At 37.2% G+C, this 24,340-nt stretch overlaps 3 protein-coding genes across 5 annotated transcripts in view; all 3 read left to right on the top strand.

Moving 5' to 3' along the window:
- Positions 1-100: 100 nt before the first annotated feature.
- On the top strand, positions 101-11,025 carry LOC116728353 (F-box only protein 40-like). Its single transcript, XM_032576401.1, has 9 exons — positions 101-188; positions 1,005-1,027; positions 2,207-2,759; positions 3,320-3,786; positions 5,445-5,624; positions 6,789-7,030; positions 7,848-7,979; positions 8,738-9,011; positions 9,976-11,025. Exons 2-9 carry the CDS (start codon positions 1,025-1,027, stop codon positions 10,177-10,179), a joined length of 2,055 nt encoding a protein of 684 aa, XP_032432292.1. The 5' UTR covers positions 101-188; positions 1,005-1,024; the 3' UTR covers positions 10,180-11,025.
- A 61-nt stretch (positions 11,026-11,086) lies between these two features.
- ccdc92bb (coiled-coil domain containing 92Bb) lies at positions 11,087-17,395 on the top strand. 2 transcript variants are annotated; one of them, XM_032576405.1, is made up of 4 exons: positions 11,087-11,354; positions 11,523-11,671; positions 13,299-13,346; positions 14,395-17,395. In XM_032576405.1, the coding sequence occupies exons 2-4, from the start codon at positions 11,542-11,544 to the stop codon at positions 15,048-15,050; spliced, it is 834 nt and encodes a 277-aa protein (XP_032432296.1). In that variant the 5' UTR covers positions 11,087-11,354; positions 11,523-11,541; the 3' UTR covers positions 15,051-17,395. The 2 variants fall into 2 exon arrangements, with proteins under 2 accessions (XP_032432296.1, XP_032432295.1); XM_032576404.1 differs by having other exon boundaries at positions 11,088-11,354; positions 11,486-11,671.
- Positions 17,396-21,707: 4,312 nt separating this feature from the next.
- Positions 21,708-24,340, top strand: part of LOC116728350 (clustered mitochondria protein homolog) — a 28,374-nt gene continuing 25,741 nt past the window's right edge. For both annotated transcript variants that reach the window (XM_032576399.1, XM_032576398.1), the window contains exons 1-2: positions 21,708-21,969; positions 23,455-24,285. In XM_032576399.1, the coding sequence (XP_032432290.1) occupies positions 23,472-24,285 (814 nt within the window). In that variant the 5' untranslated portion in view covers positions 21,708-21,969; positions 23,455-23,471. The remainder of the gene's footprint in view (positions 21,970-23,454; positions 24,286-24,340) is intronic.

Genomic DNA, 24,340 nt, shown 5'->3' with positions numbered 1-24,340 from the left:
TTTTAAAAAGGTTTTAAATTTTAAACGATCTGCTGCAGCAGGACGCTAGTTGGGGTGGGGAGGGTATTTCTCCTTGGGAACCTGCTCACTGCTCCTTGGCTAATTTTAACCTGCCAGTTCAAAACGCAGACCTGATAGCGACGTTATAAAACCAAGGAGACAAAACGACACGTCTGGCCGGCGATTTGGTAAATCACCTCCGAGTCTTTGAGTTTGTTTAAATTTCAAGGCGTCGAGGGTTGAGCAGCTAATTTAAGAGTAGATGATAACGATTTTAACTGGTTCTAGTGTTTGTTTGGAGATCTGTACAGTAGACTGAGCAGCAGTCATTGTTTCAATTTTCCATTTCAATTGTTTAAAAACAAAGAGCGCTGAATCAGAATGTCAAAATTCTTTCATGGATTTTTATAAGTTTGTTTCAAAATAATCAGAATCCTAATCATTAATCACTGAATATTCAGAAGATAAGTAAACAGGTGAAAATATGATTAGCATATTATTACACGTGTTAAATGCGATTATAATTAAAATGTAACACAAAACTGGATAATGGTTCTAAAATTTTCCACAAAGGTGTCATTTTTTAACACCGTTGGGGTTTAACTGAGTTGTAACAGCAGAATGGAGTCCTTCCTGTCCACTGTCGCCACATGCTTGCTGAAAATGAAGGATAGCTGCAAAAACTAAGATGTGATCAACCAGGCTACCTTGGAAAAATGTTTACTATTTGGCCCCATAAACTGAATTTGTTGCACCGCTTTATTTTTTTATTAAGTGTTTATAGCTTTAAAAGTACTAACATTTAGTGAGAAACTGCTTGTCTTATTTTCAAAAGTTGTACTGTTCAGTCGGATTTATGTAGTTATCTGATTTATTTGAACAAATTTTGGGTTTTCTAAAGACAAAGCTAGACGGTGAGGGAGTTTTGAGCTTTATAACACAATGTTCAGTCGGTGTCAGAAATTAAATTAAAGTACTAAACTCACTTGTTTTTTCTCTTTCAGGATAGAAAAATCAGTCAAATATGGTGAGTGACAAACTTTTTGTTGAGCATCGGTACAGTTCCAAGTCATAATTAACTGAAAACTTATATAGTAATTCACACATTTTCATTAGATTCACCCATAAACTGTACTCAACAAAGAGTAACACTACATCAACATATTTTTACTCAAGTAAAAGTAAACAGTATCCATCCAAGAAAAAAAGTAACAAGTATTTGGTAAAAAGTCTACCCAATTACTGTGCAACTGATAAAATTATTAATCATTTAATATTTCAAAATTACTTAATCAAATGACCAAAATGTGAAGTTAAGTGGAAATTTTGGTATGATAATAATTCATATATTAAAAAAAATACAACAATATCAGGCAAAATAAATGTTTTTCGTTCAATAAAAATAACAAAAACTGCAGTTGTATGTCTGTGTTTGGTGGATTTTTTTGGTTAAAACATGTTTGTTTTTTATTCAGTGATGGTAGAGAATGCAGAAATTTTACTCTAGTAAAAGTAGAAATACTTTATAATGAAAATAGCTTTCCCAGAAATTACTCAAGATTTAAAAAGTATTTGGTAAAAAGTCTCCGCAAGTACTGAACAACTGATCAAATTATCAATCATTTAAAATTTTAAAAATTACATAATTAGTTGGAGCTAAAAGTGGAAATGTAGGTATTTTAAGGACCAAAATGACAATAACTTATATAAGTAATAAAAAATATCAAAATCAGGCAATAGAATTTTTTTTCCAAATCATTTTTTTTTTTAATTAAAAACTTTAACAGAAACTGCAGGTGTGTGTCTGAATCTGGTGGATTTTTGGTTGAAACATGTTTGTTTATCATTCAGTGGGTAGAAAATAAAGTTAAGTGGACATTTTTGGTATTTTAAGGACAAAAATGACAATAATTCATTCAAGTAACAAAAAATAACAAAATGTGGCAAAAGAAAATGTTTCCAAATCAGTTTCTTTTCATAAAAAAACGTATGAAACTTTAACAAAAACTGCAGGTGTGTGTCTGTCCGGTAAATTTTTGGTTAAAAAATTCAGTGGGTAGAGAATCCAGAAATTTTACTCAAAAGTAAGAGTAGAAATAAGAGTAAGAGTAGAAATACTTCATGTAAATGTAATTGAGTAAAGGTAACTAGTAACTCCTCTCTCTGCTGCTAACAGTCTGCTGTTCTTTGTGTTATTGTTTCTCAGAGTCACCGTTTTCGCGGCTCCAGGGTCCGGCAGCATCTCCACTGTGACTCCTGCTACAGCCGGCGCTGCAGGGCTCGGGTGGAGCCTTCTGCCAGCTGCGCTCTCGTTCCCTGCCGTCTGCTTTGCGGAGCGGTTTTCCACCTGTGCAAAGAGGAGGATCACCTGCTGCTGTGCCCCAATGTGAGGGTGCCGTGCCTCAACGCCGAGTACGGCTGCCCAGTCCAGCTGCCCCGCTCCTCGCGGGCGGCTCATCTGCAGGTGTGTCCGGCCAGCGTGGTTTGCTGCTCCATGGAGTGGCTGCGCTGGCCAGTGGATGACACAAACCCAAATAACTTCAACGCCATGCAGGACAACATGATGAAGGAAAGAGAGACGCACGGAGAGGCTTTGGATGTTGCTATGGCTTTAGTTGACCAGTCAGACCTGTACGCCCGCCTCAAAATGAAGCCTCTGTATCCAGAGCTTATGGAGCAAGAAGAAGAAGAGAACATAAAGGATGAGAGCAGAGAGGAGATCGCAGTCGGAGGTGTTCAAGACCAAAACCCAAGTGAAGGTTGGTCAAAATGCAGCTTGGTTCTGAAACAGAAAAAGGAGCTTCTTCTGTACAGCTTAAATTAGGTTTATGGCAGTGGTGCCCAAAGTCGGTCCTCGAGGGCCGGGATCCTGCATGTTTTAGTTCTCTCCCTGGTGGTAGTAAGAACCTTTCCAGCATGTCAGTGTTCTTCTTAGGCACTGACAGAAGATGGAGCCATCATTTGATCCAGGTGTGCTAAACCAGGGAGAGAACTAACACATGCAAGATGCCGGCCCTCGAGGTCCGACTTTGGGCACCACTGGTCTGTGGGCTATGAAACATGTTCAGTACAACTTTTACACAAAATTCCTCTTAGATAATGAGATTTTAGTCCGTTTATTTTGAACTCCTTTCAGAATGAGCTGTTTTATGTCACTTTAAAACTGCCCCTGTAAGAACATTCAGATTTTTGATATGGCCCAAAATGAAATTAAGGTTAACACCTCTGCAGTAGAGACTCAAACTGAAGCACAAAACCACAGAAAAACTTCTTATTGTAACGTGTTTTACAATAAGATTACAATTGTTTCCCTCTGCAGCTCTGCCTGTAAGCAGCATGTCTGAAAATCATGCTGCAGAAGAAACTGCTCAGAGTGTTACACAACCTCCAGTGATCAACATTGAGAAGTACAATCTGTTTGAGATGATGTTCAGCATGGAGAGAGGCGCCTGCGCTGTCGCTCAGGAGAATTTGGAAAATCAAAAACAAAAACTAGCCAACGAGGGAAGAAGCCAGAAAGCACCAGAACAGGAGCGCCAGGACACAACCAGTCCCAGAAGCTGCCCTCCACCTGACACCAGTAAGACGGGCCTGGCCCCGTGGCAGGAGGGGGTTCTGGAGCGGCTGGGGCAGGAGCTCACCCCTCAGGAGTACAACATGTACATGGTGCATCACGGACGCATGCTGCTGGCCTTCGGGCAGATTGAGGCCTGCACTTCCAGGGAGAAAGACTTTGTCTATGGCAGCCTGGAGCCAATTGCAGTCCAGACGCTGCACTCTTTCAAGGTGACAAGTTCAAGTTTGGCAAATTCACACAGAAAAAAACCCAACAATTCTGTAGAGCAGTGTTTCTCAAACTCTCCAAAAAAGCTGCAGGCTCCACATCCTGACAGAAAAATGTGTTAATTAACCCCAAACCAGAGTTTTATGTTTGGTCTAAACCAGTGTTTCTCAAACTTATTCAGTTTGAGAAACACTTACCCCTTTTAACTAACCCTCACAAACCACCTAACTTGAAATTGCCCCGGAAATAACACATCTTAAACAACCTAAAATTAAAGTCTCTTAACTCATTGTCTCATTGCCACCTAAAGTGAAGGTTGGCGCTGTTTTGTAAATGTGACTGGTCAGAGTAAAACCAGGAACAAGTCATTTTGAATTATTTACAGATTCTGGACGTATGGATTCTAAGCTTTACAATGATATAGAAAACACATGGAAATCAAAAGAGTTCTTTACTTTCAACTTGTAATTTAGAATTATAATAAAATAAAAATGGACTTGTTGAGTTAGCAAAAACAATCATTTTCTTTCTGCCAGTAGATAGCCCAAGATAAATAATGTTATTTTAGGTGTTAAGATGCCGTTAGCCACCGTCATATATCCCAATCAGCACAGCCGCAGACCGAGATCTGCATTTCTGTTGCGTGCTACGTCGTAATAATGTTCAAAAACAAAACAAAAAAATCCGCCATCATCTTCAAGTTTTTTTTTTAGTGGCCAGGCCTTAATCCAATTATCCATTATTATTTTTAAACGCGATCCCTTGGTAAGCTAACTGTAGCGTAGCACTTTGAGCTAACATAACGGCAAATTAACGGTTGTTTACATGCAGTACCTCACGAACCACCAGAGGGCGCCCGGGGACCACAGTTTGAGAGAAACTGCTGTGGCGCGCCGACATCTTTACTCACTTTATAGTTTTCATCATGTGAATTCAAGAGCATCATCAGCAAATTTGACAAGAAATCTAAGCGACATCATGAACAAATAAGTCTAGATTAGCATTAAAACAAACAGATTCTACATGACAAGGAGGTCATGAAATGGTTAGCGCATAGAAATTTTAAACATTAGGGTGACTGAGCTAATCACAGGTGGAAAAGATAAAGATACAGAGAAGAAACATTCAGAAAGCTGGTTAGCACCTTGGTTAAAAGTATCCATTCAATATTTAGAAGCATTTGAACAATTTTGGATATGCTAACAACTTCTTCATTGAATGAAAATAATTATAAATGTAAATCTGGGGCTTAGCTGGAGCTTCAATTTTCTTTATCATTTGAATTTCCATAAACTTGGATAGTAATTTATTGAATGATCCTATAGATGTAAGAGGGTTGTGTGTGTGGAAACAAGTTCATAAGTATACTACTGTTTGCTTTGTTTTTATTTTCTTTGTATATAAGTATATGAGTTAAATTATGTCCAGTTGCTGTTTCTGAAAACTCCAAAATGTCACCAAATTTAGATAAAATTGCTGATTACCTCGAAGGCTGTGTTAAAATGCTGATTCTCCCAAAGCTTACCTTCGTCAACCAAAGCAAGAAAACTGCAGTTAATGATGTTACTTTTCACCTCTTACTCTGGTGTAACTCAAAGGTTTTTCCACTGATCTCATTTATCTTGTAAAATGCAATGAGCTATTCTTTTTTTCCTGAAAGGTGCCTGTAAGTTATCGTCATAAGAGGCGGGTTCATCTCAACGAGACGGCTGCTCGGGTGCAGACTGAACATCGAAGCGTGGACACATCAGACCTGGGAGCCAGTGAGGAGGACTGGTTTGTAGATGAAGCTGAAGCAACTCTGCTGGGCTACGCTGAGATGGCAGTCATGGGTCACAAGGTACAAAAATGTTCAGAGGTTCAGAGAATGTACTTAAGTAAGACCAGAGTTGGGTAGAAACTAGGTACATTTACCTAAGTAACTTTTTTTGGAAAAAATGTTCTTTTGGGAGTATTTTTACTACTTTGACTTGAGTACTCTGATGAAGTATTGCTGCTCTTACTTGAGTTCTGGATTTTCTACCCACTGAATGAAAAACAAACATGTTTTAACCAAAAATTCACCAGACACAGACAACATCTGTGGTTTTTGTTCAAGTTTTAAGATGTTTTTTTATATTGAAAGAAACTGATTTGGAAAAATGTTTCTTATGTCTGATTTTGCTATTCTGTGGTATATTTATTTAGAACAGACAAAAAGTTTAAACAAAAAATAACAAGACCAATAGATATGTAATTATGTTATTTAAATGAATTATTTTCATTTTCAGATTTGAAATACCAAAATTTCCATATATTTTATATCTTTGGTCCATCTGATGATGCAGTTTTTAAATATTAAATGATTGATAATTTGATCAGTTACTCACTACTTGAATAGACTTTTCACCAAATACTTTTCACTCTCACTTGAATAATTTCTTGGACGGCTAATTTTTACTTTTACTTGAATAAAAATATGTTGAAGTGGTACTATTCTTACTTTTGGCTACTCGATCGTCCTCTGAGTAAGAGTAGCACTACTTCAACATATTTCTAAAGTCAAAAGTAAGAGTAAAAAGTATTTGGTAAAAACTTTACTCAAGTACTGAGTGACAGATCAAAACATCAATCATTTAATATTTGAAAATGAATCATTAGAATGACCAAAACATAAAGAAATATTAGTATTTAAAGATCAAAATGAAAACAATTCATATAAATAACATAAATACAAAATAAAATAAACATTTTTCGAAAACAGTTTCTTTCAATATAAAACTTATGAAACTTTTAACAAAAACTGCAGGTGTGTTTGAATTCTTGGTTAAAACATGTTTGTTCTTCGCAGAAAGAACAAAGAATCCAGAAGTTTTACTTAAGTAAGAGTAAAAAGTACATTGTAGTTACTTGAGTAAATGTATCTGAGTAAATGTAGCTAGTTTCTATCCATTTCTGATCATTTTGGTTGAGCTGCTGAACACAATAATCACTGACTTCAGTAAATTGTCTTATTTTTTTCCAGATCAGTGAGACAAAGGGAGCAGACGGGCTGTATGTGGACTTCGGCACGCAGACGCACTCTTTCCACACATCGCCCTTCAAGCAGAGGACGACCTTGGCGGAAGTGATGGCGGACCGGCCGCTGAAGCTTCTTCTGCAGCTTCAGGCGGAAACCGTAAACAGCAGGAACAACAGAGCCAGCTGTGCGTTCACGTTCCTCTGCGGTCACAGCTTCCACCGCAGAGAGTTCGCCACACACTTCAGGTGTGTTGTACTCAGATGAAGAGTTGGATTGTAACCAGCTACATTTACTGGATACATAAATTTGATTTAATGTGAGGAAAAACCTAAATACTCAGTGTATAAATCAGCCCACTGTAAAGTTCTTGTTAAATTTTCTAAAGATTGTTGAGTTGAGTAGTAACTAGTTACTACCACAAAAAAGTACTCCCTAAAAGTACTTTTTTGTGGAAAAAATTTATGTTTAGGAGTATATTTTACTACGCTGTACTTTTTACTTTTACTAGATTAATTTTAAATTGAAGTATTGCTACTCTTGAGTAACATTTCAGGATTTTCTACCCACTGAATGAAAAACAAACATGTTTTAGCCAAAAATTCACCAGACACAGACACACACCTGCAGCTTTTGTTAAAGTTTCACAAGTCTTTTATTGAAACAAACTGATTTAGAAAAAAACATATTTTGCCTGATTTTATTTTTTGTTACTTAAATTAATTATTGTCATTTTCATCCTTAAATTACTAAAATTTCCACTTAACTTTATATTTTGGTCCTTCTGATTATGTAATTTTTAAATATTAAATGATATTTTTGATCAGTTACTCAGTACTTGAGTCGCCGTTTTACCAAATAATTTTTTACTTTTACTTGAGTAACTTTTTGGACGGCCACTTTTTACTTTTACTTGAGTAACTTTTTGGACGGCCACTTTTTACTTTTACTTGAGCCTAAATATGTTGAAGTTGTGCTGCTTTTTAGCTTTTGCTCTGCTGAGATGTAACTGTTCAGATGTGGATGCACATATCCGGTGTGTTGTAACTGTTTTTATCTTTACAGGAATGTGCACAGTGACATCCAGATGTGTCTGAGTGAATGGTTTGAACAGCAGTGCCCCCTGGCGTACCTGGGATGCACCTACAGGCAGAGGAGGTTTCATCCCTCCACACAGAAAGCCACCGTCACCTACAAGTAAGAACAACCTCGCTTTTAAATATTTTAGATGATTGCAGGTACATATTTTCTGTAATTTTTGACTTTATGTCTTGGAGTTTTTGTTCTACTTAAAAGTCTGCTGATCTTTGAATGCACTTGGTTTCACTAAAGAGTATCAGGTTAATTGTGGCTGAATGCATGCCACACTTGTGAGACAGATCTTTAAAACTTTGGTTTCAAAGGGGCAGTATTATGTATTTTCAAGCACATAGTGCTATTTTATAGCACAATTAAGTAATTATATTTCCTTCAGTTGTTATATAATGGTGTATGAAGAATGACTAAAAGGAAATCTGACTTTGCTATTGAACACTTTGAAATTGGGTCTCTGTCTCTGTAAGAAGCTCCGCCTTCAACACGTCATGTCAACAATACTTCTCATTATGCCGTTTATTACCATTCTTGGGAGTGTTGGACTGAAATGATTCATATGATGAGCGGGGTTCTGTTTGCTAATTGCTGCTGGCTAGTCTAGAGGAGCTCAATGGGGGAGAGTTTTGGGGAAATAGACAGCGCTTTGTGAGAGCAGCCGAATTCATGCCATAGAGACATGAATGAAAGAACCAAAGCAACATGAGGGAATAACATGAAAACATGCTAAAAACCTTGAAAAGTTGATTTTACATAATATTGCCCTTTTAATGTGACAAATCTGTAAAAGTTCAAAGGTTATTTAAAACCTTTGTGTGCTGCTGGACAACCAGTTTGACCAAAGCTTTCTTTGCTTCTCACAGTCAGCAGCTGAGGTGTTTCAACTTGCGTCCAGACGTTCTTCCCTCTCTGGACGGCAAAGCTGGAGACGGGGAGGACCGGCTGAGCTCGCTGCCCTACGAGGTGCTGTGCCACATGGCCAGCTTCCTGGACAGCCAGTCCCTGTCCCAGCTGGCCCTGGTGTCCCGCCTCATGAGGCAGGTCTGCTCCTCCCTGCTGCAAGACCGAGGGATGGTGACGCTCCGCTGGGAGAGGACGAGCTCCTCACATGGGAGAGCCAAGTGGAAGTCCAAACCTGTGAGAAGAAAGAAAAACCTGCAGTTCAAAATGCTTTACAACATAAAAACACAAAGGCAGAAACTGAAACATTACATTTTGCTGTTGCACATCAGCATGTTGTGCAAAAGGAACTCTAACCAGCTGGGTTTTAGTCTAGATTTAAAGGAACTCAGTGTTTCGGATGTTTGGTAGTTTTCTGGAGGTCTGTTCCAGATTTGGTTCTGGTTCTGGGGACGCAGAGCAGACCAGAACCAGAACTAGAAGACCTGAGATGTCTGGAAGGTTGATACAGCAACAGCAGATCTTTACCTTAGAACAAACCATCCAGTCCACCACAAGCTGCTGTCAGTAGCTGCACTTCCATTAACCAAACAGTTGCACAAATTTAAATTATGAAAATAAATTTACTTAATGGTAACACGCTGATTTTAAAAAAAACTCGCGCTTTTCAATAAAAAAGGTTTTTGCGCTAACCTGAGGTGGTTTTTCAGCCGTATAGAATGGAAAGTTGTACTGGAAACACTTTTTTCACATCTACACTACTGATGAAAACAACGAAGAAGACAACAGGAAGTAGAAGGAGGATGATGGTTTGGTTTGTTTACTTGTTGTGGTTCCACCAGATCTCTCACAGTTTATTAAAAGCTTGAATGTGTAAAATCAGTGATTACAATTTCCCCAACATGCAGCCGCTCCCAACTAGACGCCAGGTCTCCTCTGATTGGCTGATAAATGATGAATGCCACGGGTGAATTATGAATATAATCTCATGTAACTATTTATGTCCGTCACTGACATAATTTCTAATGACTTAAAGTGGGAACAAGCTAATTCAAATGTGATTTTAATTGCATTTCTTGTTTAAGGGAAACACTGCAGTTGGGAAATTGTGTTTTTTTGGACAATAGCAGAATAACGACAAACATGTTTGTAATAGAAACACAGCTGGTGTCCTGATAACGCTGCTTCTTTTTCTCTCCAGGTGTGGGAGTTCAGTCATCTGTTCTCTGCTGTGGATTCATGGAACATGGCCGACATACCTCCGATTTCTGCTCATCTGAAAGTCTGTCCTTTCTACCAGAAAACTGAGCAGAAGGAACGGGTTGCCCTCCCTTTCATTACTGAAAAACAGCAGAAGAGTCCGAAGGGTCAGAGTCTCCTCAATCACTTTACAGGACAAAGATGACAACAGTGGAGAAGAACCTCTGCTTCTTGTGTTTAACTTAAACCCATTTATATTCAAATGTAGCATTGCATTTAAGATATGTTTTAGTTTTAGCATGTGAGAATCTCTGAACCCATATGAACAATGCAAGATGGCAAAAAGACGAACATTTCTGTCAATTAAATGAGACCTATAGATGTAAGTATTATTAATTTAGTGCTATGCGACACAGCGAAGGTTGCATAGCACTAAGCTAAACTAAACTCTTTGTTTTCCACAAGTCTTGGTAGTTTTAGTGTTTTCTCTCTTTTTGTGGCAGAATGTTCCGCGTTGAGGAACTCAGTGAATTGAGGAGTAGGGTTTCAAGATGTTTTTGTCAATTTAATGATCGAGAGTGCGTGAGATTAGTTTCTACTTCTTTCTACTTTCTATTCCGTAAAGAACATGGATGAGTGAGTTTAGTTTAGAAGAAGTTGGCAGAGTCCTGACCTCAACCCAATAAAACCCTTATGCGGTGAATAAGAATGGAAGATGTGAGGGAGGCCTGGTTGTCCAACATCAGTGTCTGACCTCACAAATGCGCCTCTGGAAAAATGGTCAGAAACACTGTGGAAAATCTTCCCAGAGGAGTTGAAGCTGTTGTAAAAGGTTAGGCTGTGATAATTTTAATCTTGATAAGAATAGGATATTTTATGTTCAGATATGAGTGAATATTTTTGGTATTTGTGAGTAGTAAAAAGCTTTAATGTTTTGTTTGAAATCTTAAAAATAAAAAGGCCTTGTCTTTAAAACGTGTCTGTAAACTGTCCAACATGTTTTCAAATCAAAGTCAGACTCATGTCTGCATAATAAAGCCCCTCCTCCTTGTTCTCCGTCTCTTCCTTCTTGGTGGCACTAATAACCCCTCATAGCTCAGTGCTTTGTTGTGAGCGCAGCGCCGCACTGCACGAAACAGCAGAAGGTGAAGAGTAGGTTATTTCCACTCAGCCTGATCCTGCAGGATTCATTCATGCTTTGCAGAATGCGGACAGGGAAATAGTTGGAAGCGCGTCCGAGCAGCAGGAGACGGTAGTTTAGCGCACTGGTCCGGCTTTTGTTCGCCGCATTTTCGCTGCAGCGAGGACAGAGACACCGGTCCAGGACAGTACGAAGATCCATGAGACACGCTTTGAGCTGGATACCGCTTCAGTATCACGGTAGGCCACAGACAGGGATTTTTATTAAAACGCTGCTACAGCTGAAAAACACATGCAGCGAAATCAATCATGAGATGAGTGACACAGCTGCTATTTTCACTAAATGGCTCTTTTCTTATATTACATCTTAGTGCTGCGTCTGACGTCCCGCTGCTAACATCTGCTCAGGTTGCGTGAAGGTTGAGCCATGGACGCCGGGAGGCTGGAGCAGCAGGTGGCCAGCGTTGACAGGGGGATCTGCTTCCTGAAGCAGGAGCACCTGACCATGCTGACCGGCCTGCAGCTGGAGATCACGCACCTGAAGAGGCGCTGTCACGGTCAGTCCCACCAATCTGCCCGTATTTTATATGGATGGTTGCCCAGGGCGGTATTACAAAAGGAGGGCGGGAGTAGAAGCATCAAGTCCAAACGGGAAGTTTCTGCTTTAAGGCATTTGTAGTGAAATTCTTTAGCTACGCTCATCTTGGATCAGGCTTGACAGTAAATCACTAACAATATCGCGACAGACTCGTGACATGATCAATATCAATAAATAAGCCATCTGATAGAATATTTAGTATATAGAATAGTCACTGAACCACAAAGCATTCAGGGAAATGTAGGCTGTTCAACTTCTCTTGGCCAGAAAGGTTGGTAGCATCAGCTAGCTTACTCACTGCAAAAACACAAAATCTTACCAAGTAGTTTCTAGTGCCAGTATATGAGTACACTTGAAATAAGACAAAACTAACTTACAAGCAACTTTTCAGCAAGATAAAGGAGCTTATTTTAACTAAATAAATCCTTAATATTGATTTTTAAAAGTCCTTTTTCCATTGGCAGATTATTCCACTTATAACAAGACATTTTTCCCATGTTATAAGTAAAATAATCTGCCAATAGAGCAAGTACTTTTTCATAAATATTAAGAAATTATTGACTTAAAACTAGTACTTATTTATTGCTGAAACGTTACTTGTAAGTTAGTTTGGTCTTACCTCAAGTGTAGTAAAAAATATTTGAACTAGAAACTGGACAAAAATACTTGGTAAGATTTTGTGTTCTTTTTGTGTTACCTAGCAACAAGATGTTGAGTAACTTATGGTAACCTAGCAACAGCCTGTTGAGTAACTTATGGTTACCTAGCAGCAACTTGTTGAGTAACTTATGGTTACCTAGCCTGTTGAGTAACTTATGGTTACCTAGCAACAACTTGTTGAGTAACTTATGGTTACCTAGCAACAACCTGTTGAGTAACTTGCACAGCAGCAATTTTAGGTTTCATCACTGCGCCTCATAGCTGCTTAAAAACAAAACAAACAAAAAACACAGTGGCGTGGAGTGAAAACTGTGGATTAAATAAGAAAGGTCACTCCACCAGTTTGGCAGTATTTCAAAAAACGAATCAATAATTATTGATCGGCAATTATTGATATCGACTGATGAGAAACAAATTTATAGTGATACAATTTTCAACCATGTCATCCAGCTCTAATCTCAGATATGGATGCAAAAGAAAAAAAAAAATCAATTTAGGATTAATTGTAGATTAAAATGAGTTCCAATTGATTAGTAAAAGATGGCGGCGCCACACCAGAACAGGAGAAACGGTCCAAACAAAGTCTGGTGTGGGTTCTGCTTTCAATATTTTCAACAATCTCTGTAAGTTATACCTCTGTCGCTCTTATTCAGCCGAGGTGCAGCGTGATGGAACAGCTTCAGCTTGTTATGTAAAATGTAGTTTTTTATGTTATGGGAAACCGGTCGGCCATCTTGGCACAAGGCAAAACTCAAGTTTTTAAGAAAATGGACGCTTATCAATGAATTCTTATCGATTAGAGCAATCTACTCATTAATCAATAACTTGCATTCCTAATCTGGATTCATCTCTGTGGATGTTTATATTATGGATTATTCTCCTCAACCTGTAATCTCTAATCTGACTTTGCCTCATCCTTTGTGCAGAGCTGAGCTGTGAGCTGGACTCCAAGTTTCCTGACAGAAACACAGCAGGTAAGAATTTAGATTTAATAAGTAATAATCCAAATTAACTACTAAAAATGTAAAAAGTAAACTATTTCAACTGGTTTCTGTCTTAGACAAAACAAAAATAATCATTAGCTTTAAAGAGAAATGTGAACTTTCATAACCTTTTCTACGTCTTATTCTGCTTTTATGTAATGTGTTATTTTGAAGTGGGAATGAAAAGTATGCCTACTTTACTCCTATTTTACCCAGTTTCTGTTTCATAAACTGTCACGACAGAGTGGCATTTTCAACAAATATGTAAAAAAATATTTTTTATAAGTTACATACAGCTGCTTTAATGTAAACTACATATCAATCAATCCAGCAACAAGGCAGTTCAAGTACTGAACAAATTATCAATCATTTAATATTAAAAATTACATGATCAAACAGACCAAAAATACAAAGTTAAGTGTAACTGTTGATATTTTAAGGACCAAAATGACAATAATTCATATAAGTAACAAAAAATTATAAAATCAGGCAAAAATAAATGTTTCTAAATCAATTTCTTTCAATTAAAAACTGAGGAAACTTTAACAAAAGCTGCAGGTGTGTGTCTGAGTCTGGTGAGTTTTTGGTTACAACATGTTTGTTTTTAATTCAGTGTAAAGAGAATCTAGAAATTTTACTCAAGAGTAGAAATACTTTATAATAAAGTTACCCAAGTAAAAGTAAAATGTAGCCATCCAATAATACCAAGAGTATAAAAGTATTTAGCAAAACGTCAAGAACTGGTATTTCATATTTTAAGGACCAAAAATAACAAAATCAGGAAAAATTATATTTTTTCCCAAATCAGTTTCTTTCTGTAAAAAAACTTTAAAAACTGCAGGTCTGTGTTTGGTGAGTTTTTGGTTACATGTTTGTATTTAATTCAGTGAGTAGAGATACTTCACAATAAAATGAATCAAGTAAAAAGTACAGCGCAGTAAAAATACTCCTAAAAGTACTTTTTTTTTCAAAAAGGTACTCAAGTAAATGTAACTAGTTACTACCCAGCTCTGGGTATTCGTTTGTTTTCGTCTGTCAGAGGAGGAAGCAGAGCTGGCGGCGCGTTGCGAGGCCGCAGAGCGCCTCCTGGAGCGGCAGCAGTGCATGACGGTCACAGTGCGCGGGGAGCTGCGGGCCGGCCGGGCCCGAGCTGTGGCACTCGGGAGGAGCCTGCGGGAGGAGGAGCGGCGGTTCCTGGAGGAGCTGAAGCGCCGCAGCCACAAGATCACATTGCTGAATCGAGAACTTCAGCGGCAAAACGTCATGACGACGACGCTGCACCACGAGCTGCATGGCGCACGGTTGAAACTTTTCCAGCAGCGGCAGAGGGGGAAAAGAGAGGAGGAAGAGGAGGAGGAGGAAGAGGAAGAAGGAGGGTCAGACTGGCCTCTGTCTCCTCATCCCGGTGCCTCCTCCGTCCAGCCAGAGGGGAGACCCAGGAAGAACATCAGTGTGAGGGAGGAGAGGGTTAGAGCCTGCATCCCACAGGAGAGAGTCACGTCACCACAGAGTCCACACCCGATGCCTGACCCCGCCCTCTTCCTGGTGCCGCTCAGGTACCGCCTCCTCCGCTGGAGCCGGCCAATGAGGCTGCAGGACGGTGAGGAGGGGGAGGACGAGTGGGAGGACATAGAGGACAGCAGGGTGCCCAGGAGGGTGGATATGGGCGCAGGCGAGGGAGAGACGGCTCTGTGACCGTTAACTCCGAGGAGGAGCAGTCTGTAGAAATCTGAAAAATTAAGTTTTATGATTTAGCCTCACAGGAAATGGTTAATCTAAACTAGACTTAGATGTATTTATACATTTACCCAATTAAGGGTGTGAAATGTCCTGGAAAGGTTTAGAGTTTACCACAGCTGATTGTGTTTGCCTATAATCTAAAAAGCAGAGTTGCATCTGGGTTCAGTGAATGCTTTCACCAGCTGGGACAGCTAGGGGTGCGCCAAAAACCTGACCTGCCGATTCTGAATTTGGCCGATACCAATTTGTTTTTTGTCTGAAATGTTGCTAAATATAGCAAGAAAGTCCCTGAGTTTGTAACAATAGTGGGGTGACTATTGTTACCTTAAAATGTGCAGACATGGTGGGCCAGTCTGTCGGTCAAACTTCTCTTAAGTGAGAGCTGAAGAGGACAGTGGCTGATTTTTAGGTATTTGCTGAGGTGGATAAGTTCAGCTTCACATGTAAGTATCGACCGATCACCGATCTCCCCAAATTAAGGAAATCTGTGCCGATAAATCGACTGGCTGGTAAATTGGTGCAGCCCTAGAACCAGCTTTATGTTTAGGATGGTCACTTGAAAAGGAAATTTTGTATTACCTGCACTTTATTAAATTCATACAATTTGCCTTGTTATGGCAAACCATAACTCATGTTGTCATCTCTGTTTTCACTGAGAAAAAAACTTTTCTTAGAACATTTTAATATGCAAGTGTGACTCCTCTACCGGCCTGGTGATGTTACAAAGAGGAAGAACAGTAAAAATACAAATAATCCATTTTTCACAGAAACTCCCCGTCCACACTGTCTGAGCTTGATCTAATTTGACAAAACTCCTTCCTCCAGTTGTGAAAGACACATGTCCAAAAACATATTCAAGTTTAATTCCACAAGCAGTCAGCATTGGCAGCAGGTATTTATATAAATACTCTCTTCCTCCTGCTTCATAACTACCTTATATATAAATCCTGACAAAATTAATCAACATTTGTTGTTATAACATGACTAAATTTGGAAAAGGTGGGAAACTCAAAGCAGAGGAAAAACTGATTATTAGTCCCAAAAAAATAACTTAATTCTCTCACACCTGGACTGATTACATATTGTGCTTTTTATATAATGTAAAGTACGACTGAAATCAACTTTCTAAAACTACTTTTTAGTATTTTTAGCCAGTTCAGTCATTAAAATGCATAATAATATTATATACCAGCTGAATTTAGGGGGTTTTATGCTTACATTTATGAAAAATTATTGATCCAAGGATATCGAGACTGAAAAAATTGACATTTTGAAATCTAACCAGGATATCTGAGCAGATGTATCTGCTCCAATATTTTTACAATAACTCTTGAAACAACTCAAGAACAGGCATCCTCATCCATATTTCTGTCTTCTGTCTGGATAAAATCCTGCATGTCAGGGATGTCCAGCTCATTTTCATTTTGGGCCATATCAACATCATGAATGTTCTTAAAGGCCGGTTGTCCCAGAATGCATCATAAAACCTACTACCAAACTGTTAAAATATTAATAGCTGTGTCTGCATTTGATAAGTACTTATTAAAATTTAACATCTGTAAAATGTAGAATAACATTTTTTTACTTTATAATTTTTTTTCTTTTGCAATAAAAATCACTGATTTGTGGAGTTAATTCAGAAATATTTGCGAAATATCTTTAAAAAAAATACTTGCTGTAAGAAATACTGCCACTTGCAGGTGGAAGTTAGCATCACATAAACCCAATGTTTTTGACCATTTTGGTGGAAAATTTACAGTAAACTCACAATTATGCATTACTGTGAAAAAGTGCATGGGTTTGTTGATTTTCCATATTCCATACTGCAATTTGGCAGTATACAGATAAAAACTGCTTTGATTTGATTGATACGATTACATTTAACCACACAACTGTTATGTTAAATGTTTTATTTTTTATGTCCCTCATAAATAGCTACAGTGGACCAGATTTGGCCCCCGGGCCTTGAGTTTGACACGTGCTGTATGTTGTCAGTTTCCCAGGTCTCGACTTAAAAATCAAACATTTTGTTGTGAAATGTTTCCCAGTAGCTGCAAAAAAAGAGAAGAGTTGCTACAGAAAAAGAAATCTTATTTTAATGTTAGTCAAGATTTCATTTAATTTATTATTCACACAGCATGAACTTTAATGGAGCTACTACTGAATAAACAAGCAGCAGCAGCAGAGAGTTTCTCCAGCAGTTGATTTGCTCTTGGTGTGTTCAGAATATTAATGATTTGCTCTCTGGTGGCAACAGACCTTCTTTTCAGCTGATGCCAAATAAATCTTTGAGGAAACAGGATGTGAATACTGAGAGGTTTGTTTTTAGGTGGTTTGGGACCGAGGAGGCGCTTCAGTAAACACGAGAAAAGAGAAAATGTGGAATTCATTTGATTACATCATGAAGCCCAAGGGAAAATCCAGGGACATTCATCATTTACCAAGAGCGTCTGTAAATTTAAAACATGAAATTTAAATTTTGTACCAATGATTTAAAATTCATTAAATATGTTGTCAATAATACAATCAAACTGACGGATTGAAATATAAACACTCGACAATATTCAGATTGAGTTTCTGAAAACACCACTGTTCTATTCTTATAGCAGATTCTCAATTTAATATGTTTGGACTTTGACTGGGCCACAGCAGCACACAAATATGCTTTGATCCAAGCCATCCTACATGCACAAAGGAGCGTTAAAGTAGATCCTTCCTCCCATCAGCTGGTAGGTATCACGTAGGTGGCAGCATACCTAAGAAAATGTTTACATCAACGCGGTTATTTTTTCATTTCTTGTAAATAGCCTGCTGCTTTTAGATGCAAAAAATAAACAAGTACATTTTATTGGTTTTCTTGCCAAGTTCCACTTTGAATTTGAGTATGTTATTTTTAAATCCTGGCCAATATTTCTGTTTTATACTGTAAATTTGAAGCTTACTCTATAGCCTCTTATTCTTAATTAGAATAGAATAAAATAGACTCAGTAGCTAAGCTAATTTTGCTAGCTCGACATTACGTGCTACAGTTAATATCCCAATATTTATCTTAGTATCACACAAAGGTGTGTAGATTACTCAAAGAGTAATCTAGTAATACCTGTAATCAGGGGTAATTCTAGGATCTGACCTTTAGGGGTGCTTAGCCCCTGATAACAGGAACATATTGCTCCTCAGGTTCCTCATCCTCTGGACTCTGGATGTAGGAGGAGGCAGGTTTCTCTAGGCCCCAGGACATCCACTGTTTCAGCAGGTTAATAATGCGAGTGGAGCAGCTTTTACCTGGAACAGGGACTTTGTATGTTGTCTTTTTATAGTCACATAAACATCTGCTGTTGGATACTTTTGTCAGCATGGATGCAGTAAATTGGGCTGGTCTCACTGGTGCAAACAAACTGGAGTGAGACATACCTGCGATGGACCAAAGTCTGTGAGCTCCCTGTATCAATCGGGGCCTTCAGTGCCTGACTGTTGAGCTCCACAGAAGTCTCCATTAATTGATGAATTGCTCCGGCATTTTGAGTCTCTTTCCTGGGCAGAAAACACATCTGGGGCAACTTAAGAGCATTTTGAGGGCACATAGGTTTAATATGACCCTCCTGTGCACATAACAAATGGGCTTTTTCAGCTGAAATTTTGAGCCAAATTTCTCTTTTACATGGAGATTGATTGTGGCCATCCTTTTTCCAGCTTTGAAAAGCTCAAGAGGTCTTCCTCCTCGCAGCCACAAACACATCAGTCAGTTCAGCAGCCTCCTCCGCAGTCTTTGGATTATGTTCTTTTCTCCACACCTGATACTGTTCAAGAATAATTATTTCATTAATTTGTTCAACTATTTTACCATTAGGTTGCACCCATTTGATACACAGCTCCTTCAGACCCAATACATTTATGTAGCTTAACATGTAAAAAAAAAACAAAATAAAAAATAATCAAGACAAGTCTTGTCTTGTCTTCAAGACAAGACTTCACAAAAAACAGGACCAGGCTCAGAATCAGCACCAAGAAATGTAAAGCTACCAGCGTGAGAAAAAATTTACAAGTCAACATTGATAAATGTGAAAAAACTTTAAATAATTGGCTTCAGAGAGATTTGATGTTGTTTGGTAGAACTTTATTAACAAAAACTGAATCCTTATCCAGGCTGACATGTCCTGCATATTTCTTAGCCGTCCCTCCAAATCTCATAAAACAGATTAACAGAATTCATTTTAACTTTATTTGGAAAAACAAACACCATTACAATAGAAAAAGAGATTTGCTAAATAAATTTCAGGAAGGTGGTATCAAGGCAATCAATTTTGAAATTACGAATGGTACTTTAAAAATTAGATGGCTTCAGTCCCTTTTAAAAAACGGTGGCTTCATTTGGTTTGTTATACCGTCGTTCGTATTTCAAAAGTTGGAGGTATTGAGCTGTTATTGAAATGTGATTTTGAATTATCAAAACTTCCCCTACAACCCTCTAATTTCCACCAACAGGTTTTGTTACAGTGGAAGTTAATGTTCAAACACAACTTCAGTCTCATAATGTCCCACTGTGGAACAACAGAGCCATTCTATGTGGTAGAAAATCTATATTTCTAGAAGATTGGTGGAATAAACAAATCTGGTCAATTACTCATTTACTGGATGGAAATGGTGATATTCTAATTTTGGAGGAATTTAACAGGAAGTATGGAACTGATTGTTCACTAACAATTTATAAGAAAGTTTTACGTAGTATCCCTAATGTCCTCATTCAGTCAGTTAAAAACAGTTTACCTAATTTCTCTATTCCTAGACTCCATAAGATTCAATTTGAACATGTGGACATTAGAGACAATAAATGCAACAACAAGTTTTTGAATCAGTATCCTATTAATAATATGTACCCAGGAAGAACGAAAAGCACAGTTCTATTACAAAATTTTAACAAATCTATGATAGTAAAAATTTGGACAAATTATTTGAAATTCCCATTTCCGCCCAAATATAAAGAATTACATTTTAAAATAATTAATAACACATATCCTTCCAATGAGTTCTTAAGAGAGAGATTTAATTTTAATGTTAAGAATTGTGGTTTTTGTAAAACTCAATTGGAAACAACTAAACATTTGTTTTACGACTGTAAAGAAGTATTAAACTTATGGGATCAACTTCGTACCTTTCTGTCTTCTAAAACAATAAATGTGGATTTTATTTCCTTACAAAACATTCAGTTCAGTTTATCTATAAAAGAATTTTTTTTTGAATTTTTAGTCAATGTTCTACTGATTGTAACAAAATTTTATATCCATAAATGTTGCTATGCAAAATGCTCCCTCTCAATCTCTGCTCTCCAAAACGAATTTTTCTTTTTCAAAAGTTGTCTGAGAAAAATGCAGCATTTAAACGCAATTAAATTGCTTGAGTTAATGGAAGATTTTCAATTAGTAGTCCCCTTTAATTTATTTTTTATTTTGTCACTAACTTTAATACTTTTCTCTAGCCTTTGTTTCCAATTAGATCTGTTAATAGTAGGAGTGGTGATATTCTTTTTTGTAATATTTGTTATTGACTCATTGTTTGAGATTGTCATTGTTATTCTGATATATACAATATACTGTATATATACTGTATATATATATATATATATATATAAACAAATAAACAATATACAAAAACAGGACTGTAGCAATGATAATAGTAGTAGTAGTAGTACTACTACTACTACTACTATTATCATTGCTACAGTCCTGTTTTCTCAGTAGTAGTAGTACTACTACTACTAATAATAATAATAATAATAATAATAATAATAATAACAATAACAATAATAATAATATACAAGACCATAACATAAAACGCTATACAGTTATTGCAAATTATATTGGTCTATCACCAAAAAAATAAATAATATACATGAAAATTTGCGCTTGTAACGTCACATAATGGTAAATAAAAATAATAATCAGAGGTGAGAGTACCCAAAAGTAGTACTCAAGTAAGTAGCACTACTTCAACGTATTCTTAATGAAGTAAAATTAAAACATAGCCGTCTAAGAAATTACTCAAATAAGCGTAGAAAAGTAATTGATAAACAGCTAAGTGCTGAGTAACTGGTCAAAACATCAATCATTTAATATTTAAAAGTTACATCATCAGATGGACTAAAATGTAAAGTTATGTGGAAAATTTGGCATGTTAAAGATCAAAATGAAAATTATTCATTTAAAACATCATTATAAAATAACAGAATCAGACAAAACACACATTTTCCCAAATCAATTTTTCTCAATATTAAACTCATGAAACTTTAACAATAACTTCAGGTGTGTTTGTGTCTGGTCAAGTTTTTCTTAATACAAGCTCGTACTTCATAAACTTTACTCAAGTAAGAGTAGAAATACTTCATAATAACGTACTTAAGTAAACATAAAAAGTACAGCGTAGTAAAAATACTCCTAGAAGAACATTTCTTCCATAAAGTCACTCAAGTAAATGTAACTAGTTACCAACTCTGATAATAAACGTTCTGAGTCAGTTTAAGAGAAAAGATGAGAAGGATCGTTTTCCCACCAGTAGATGGCGGTAACACACTCATGCTGCCACCTGCATACGTCAATCTGAATCACACAGGAAGTTACATCATGTGCAGCAGAGAGGCAGCCCCCTGCTGGCCGCTGTTGGGTATTGTCTGAACGGGGAGAGGCCCCACAGGCTGTGTGACAGCTCCCCTTTCTCCCCCCACTCATGAAGGACACTCAGTTTGTGTAATGTAGTCGCACAGCAAGGACAGGAGAGCGTCTGGAGGAAACCTTGGGAAACTCTGTGATTTCACCAGGATGGAAACCAGAAGATATGAGACAAGATGACACAGAGTGACTGATTTCTTCTTCTTCACTGGATGGTAGGTCTCACACATCTGATGTCATATTTTTGTTGTGTTTGAGGATCGTGCAAACCTTCACCTGCAACAGTTTAGGCTCTCGTGACCATTTGGTGCTTTAAATAAGAAATTAATCTTCACAGCTGTATTTATTTTTCAAATCCTAATGTGGTTGAACTCTGATTTTGTCATCTCCAGCTTACTTTTTAAACTTTTCTTTCATGGATTCATTAAATGCTCTGCACCATCCACAAGACTGGATCTAAAATTTTAGATTGTCCAGTTTATGTTGGGTGAAACCCAGAGCTGCGTAGTAACTAGTAACATTTACTCAATTAAATGTACTTTAAAAAATGTAACTTTTTTTAAAAAAATGTACTTTTATTAGTATTTTTACTAAGCTGTATTTTTTTTACTTTTATTTGAGTAATTTTATTGTGAAGTATCCTCCTTCATTTTTACCCGATGATTAAAAAACAAACATGTTTTAACCAAAAACAAATTTTTGAAATTCATTTGGAAAATTTTTCTTTTGCCTGATTTTATTTTTATTTATTTTTGTTGCTTATATAAATTATTTAGATTTTGGTCCTTAAAATACCTACATTTTTCCTTAACTTTATATTTTGGTCCATCTGATAACATATTTTTAAAAACATTAAATAATTGGTAATTTGATCAGCACTCGAGTCAACTTTTTACCAAAATACTTTTTTACTCTTACTTGTGTAATTTTTTGGATGGCTACTCTTTACTTTTACGTGAGTTAAAATATGTTGAAATATTTCTACTTTTACTTGAATACAATCATTGTTTTACTCAAGTAAAAGTAAAAAATTATTTGGTAAAAAACCTGAGTAACTGATCAAAACATCAATAATTTAATCTTTAAAAATTCTTCATAATATGGACTGAAATATAAAGTTATGTGGAAATTTTGGTATTTTAAGCACCAAAATGATTTCTATAACTAACATAATTACAAAATAACAAAAATCAGGCAAAATAATAAAAAAAATTCAAATCAGTTTCTTTAAAAAAAAATCTTATGAAACTTTAACACAAACTGCAGGTGTGTGTCAGTGTCTGATGTATTTTTGGTGAAAACATGTTTGTTTTTCTTTCAGTGGGTAGAAAGTAGAAATTTTACTAAAGTAAGAGTAGCAATACTTCATAATAAAATTACTCAAATAAAAGTAAAACGTACAGAAGTAAAAATACTCCTAAAAGTATGTTTTTTCAGAAAAACTCTGACAATATTCTATAGAAAATTTAACAGAAATCTCCAGCTAATTTGGATCTAAAGCTCCACAAAGAGTCTAAACTAGATCTTTACACTCTGTACTTTTTTTGTTCCTCACATTAAATTAAATTAAATAAAAATTTTCTTTTGTAAAGTAGGGGTCCCAAAATTATTCCCATTTGATAAATTCCAGATAAAAACAAATAGTACTGGTAAAAAGTGGGTAAATGTACAAATTAAATTCTTTTTTTTTCTCTGTCCAGCCTGACGCGGAGCGACGATGGGAAACATCTTCCAGTGCTGCCGCGGATTATTGAGCTTCTTCAAGCATCCGGGCGATCCGGTTCAACAGGGCGCTGAGCAATCCCCTCTTCTGTCAAGCGAGGAAAGTGACCTTGACTCTTTGGATGACAGTATGATAAACCCTTCAACTGGTATAGCAAACCCTGCTCTTGAGCCAGAGCATTTCCTGTTTCCTGACATCATACTCAGCAGCAACCCTGCAGGCGAAGTGACTCTGGTGGAGCCCATGGTGTGCCTGCTTGTTTCTGAGGAAGACGAGGCGCAGGGAGATGAAGGAGACGCAAGGGAAGGAAGAGACAGGTGTTTCTCTGAGGTGGAGACGCAAACCGAAGTGGAGACTCAGATTAGTGCGGAGGTTCAGACTCAGACTGACTCTGAGCCAGAAATTCAGACGGAGAACGATAAAGACATCACAACTTCAACAAAAGTAAAATCAGAAATGGAGAAAAACATCAAGCTTCATGAAGAGAGCGCAGCAGGGTTTGTTTGGCCTGAGCAGCACCAGGTACTGATCCATCCCAGTGGAAATGGTTCTGAGAGGACCGAACACTTTGGTGCAGAACGTAAAAGCAACAACACTCATGAGGACTTCCAAGTAAAACATGAACTAAGTGATGAAGATCCAGGAGTTTTTCACGTAAAAAATGAAATTATCCACACTGATGAGTTAGTAGACGAACCCATATTTAACAAGACTCACATGAAGGATCCAGAAAACATAAAGAGAGAAAAGGAGGACCAGGATAAAAGTGGTTTGCAGCCTCTTTCAGAGGAGGAGCCGCTTTTCAAAGGTTGGTGATCGGCGTCCATCTTTGTTCATATAACAACATTCTGCTATTATGATGT

The sequence above is a fragment of the Xiphophorus hellerii genome, chromosome 11 (genome assembly GCF_003331165.1).
Source record: "Xiphophorus hellerii strain 12219 chromosome 11, Xiphophorus_hellerii-4.1, whole genome shotgun sequence".
In the NCBI taxonomy this organism is placed as follows: Eukaryota; Metazoa; Chordata; class Actinopteri; order Cyprinodontiformes; family Poeciliidae; genus Xiphophorus; species Xiphophorus hellerii.
The sequence above is the reverse complement of the archived record's forward strand: the minus strand, read 5'-3'. Positions and strand labels throughout refer to the sequence as shown.

Bases quoted from the DNA above. Each gene is read 5' to 3' on its own strand.
- LOC116728353 (XM_032576401.1), top strand. The intron at 5,625-6,788 runs GTACAAAAATGT...ATTTTTTTCCAG, and splicing joins TGGCAGTCATGGGTCACAAG to ATCAGTGAGACAAAGGGAGC. The intron at 7,031-7,847 runs GTGTGTTGTACT...TTATCTTTACAG, and splicing joins GAGTTCGCCACACACTTCAG to GAATGTGCACAGTGACATCC.
- ccdc92bb (XM_032576405.1), top strand. From the start codon at position 11,542: ATGGACGCCGGGAGGCTGGAGCAGCAGGTGGCCAGCGTTGACAGGGGG. The intron at 11,672-13,298 runs GTCAGTCCCACC...TCCTTTGTGCAG, and splicing joins CCTGAAGAGGCGCTGTCACG to AGCTGAGCTGTGAGCTGGAC. The intron at 13,347-14,394 runs GTAAGAATTTAG...TTCGTCTGTCAG, and splicing joins TCCTGACAGAAACACAGCAG to AGGAGGAAGCAGAGCTGGCG.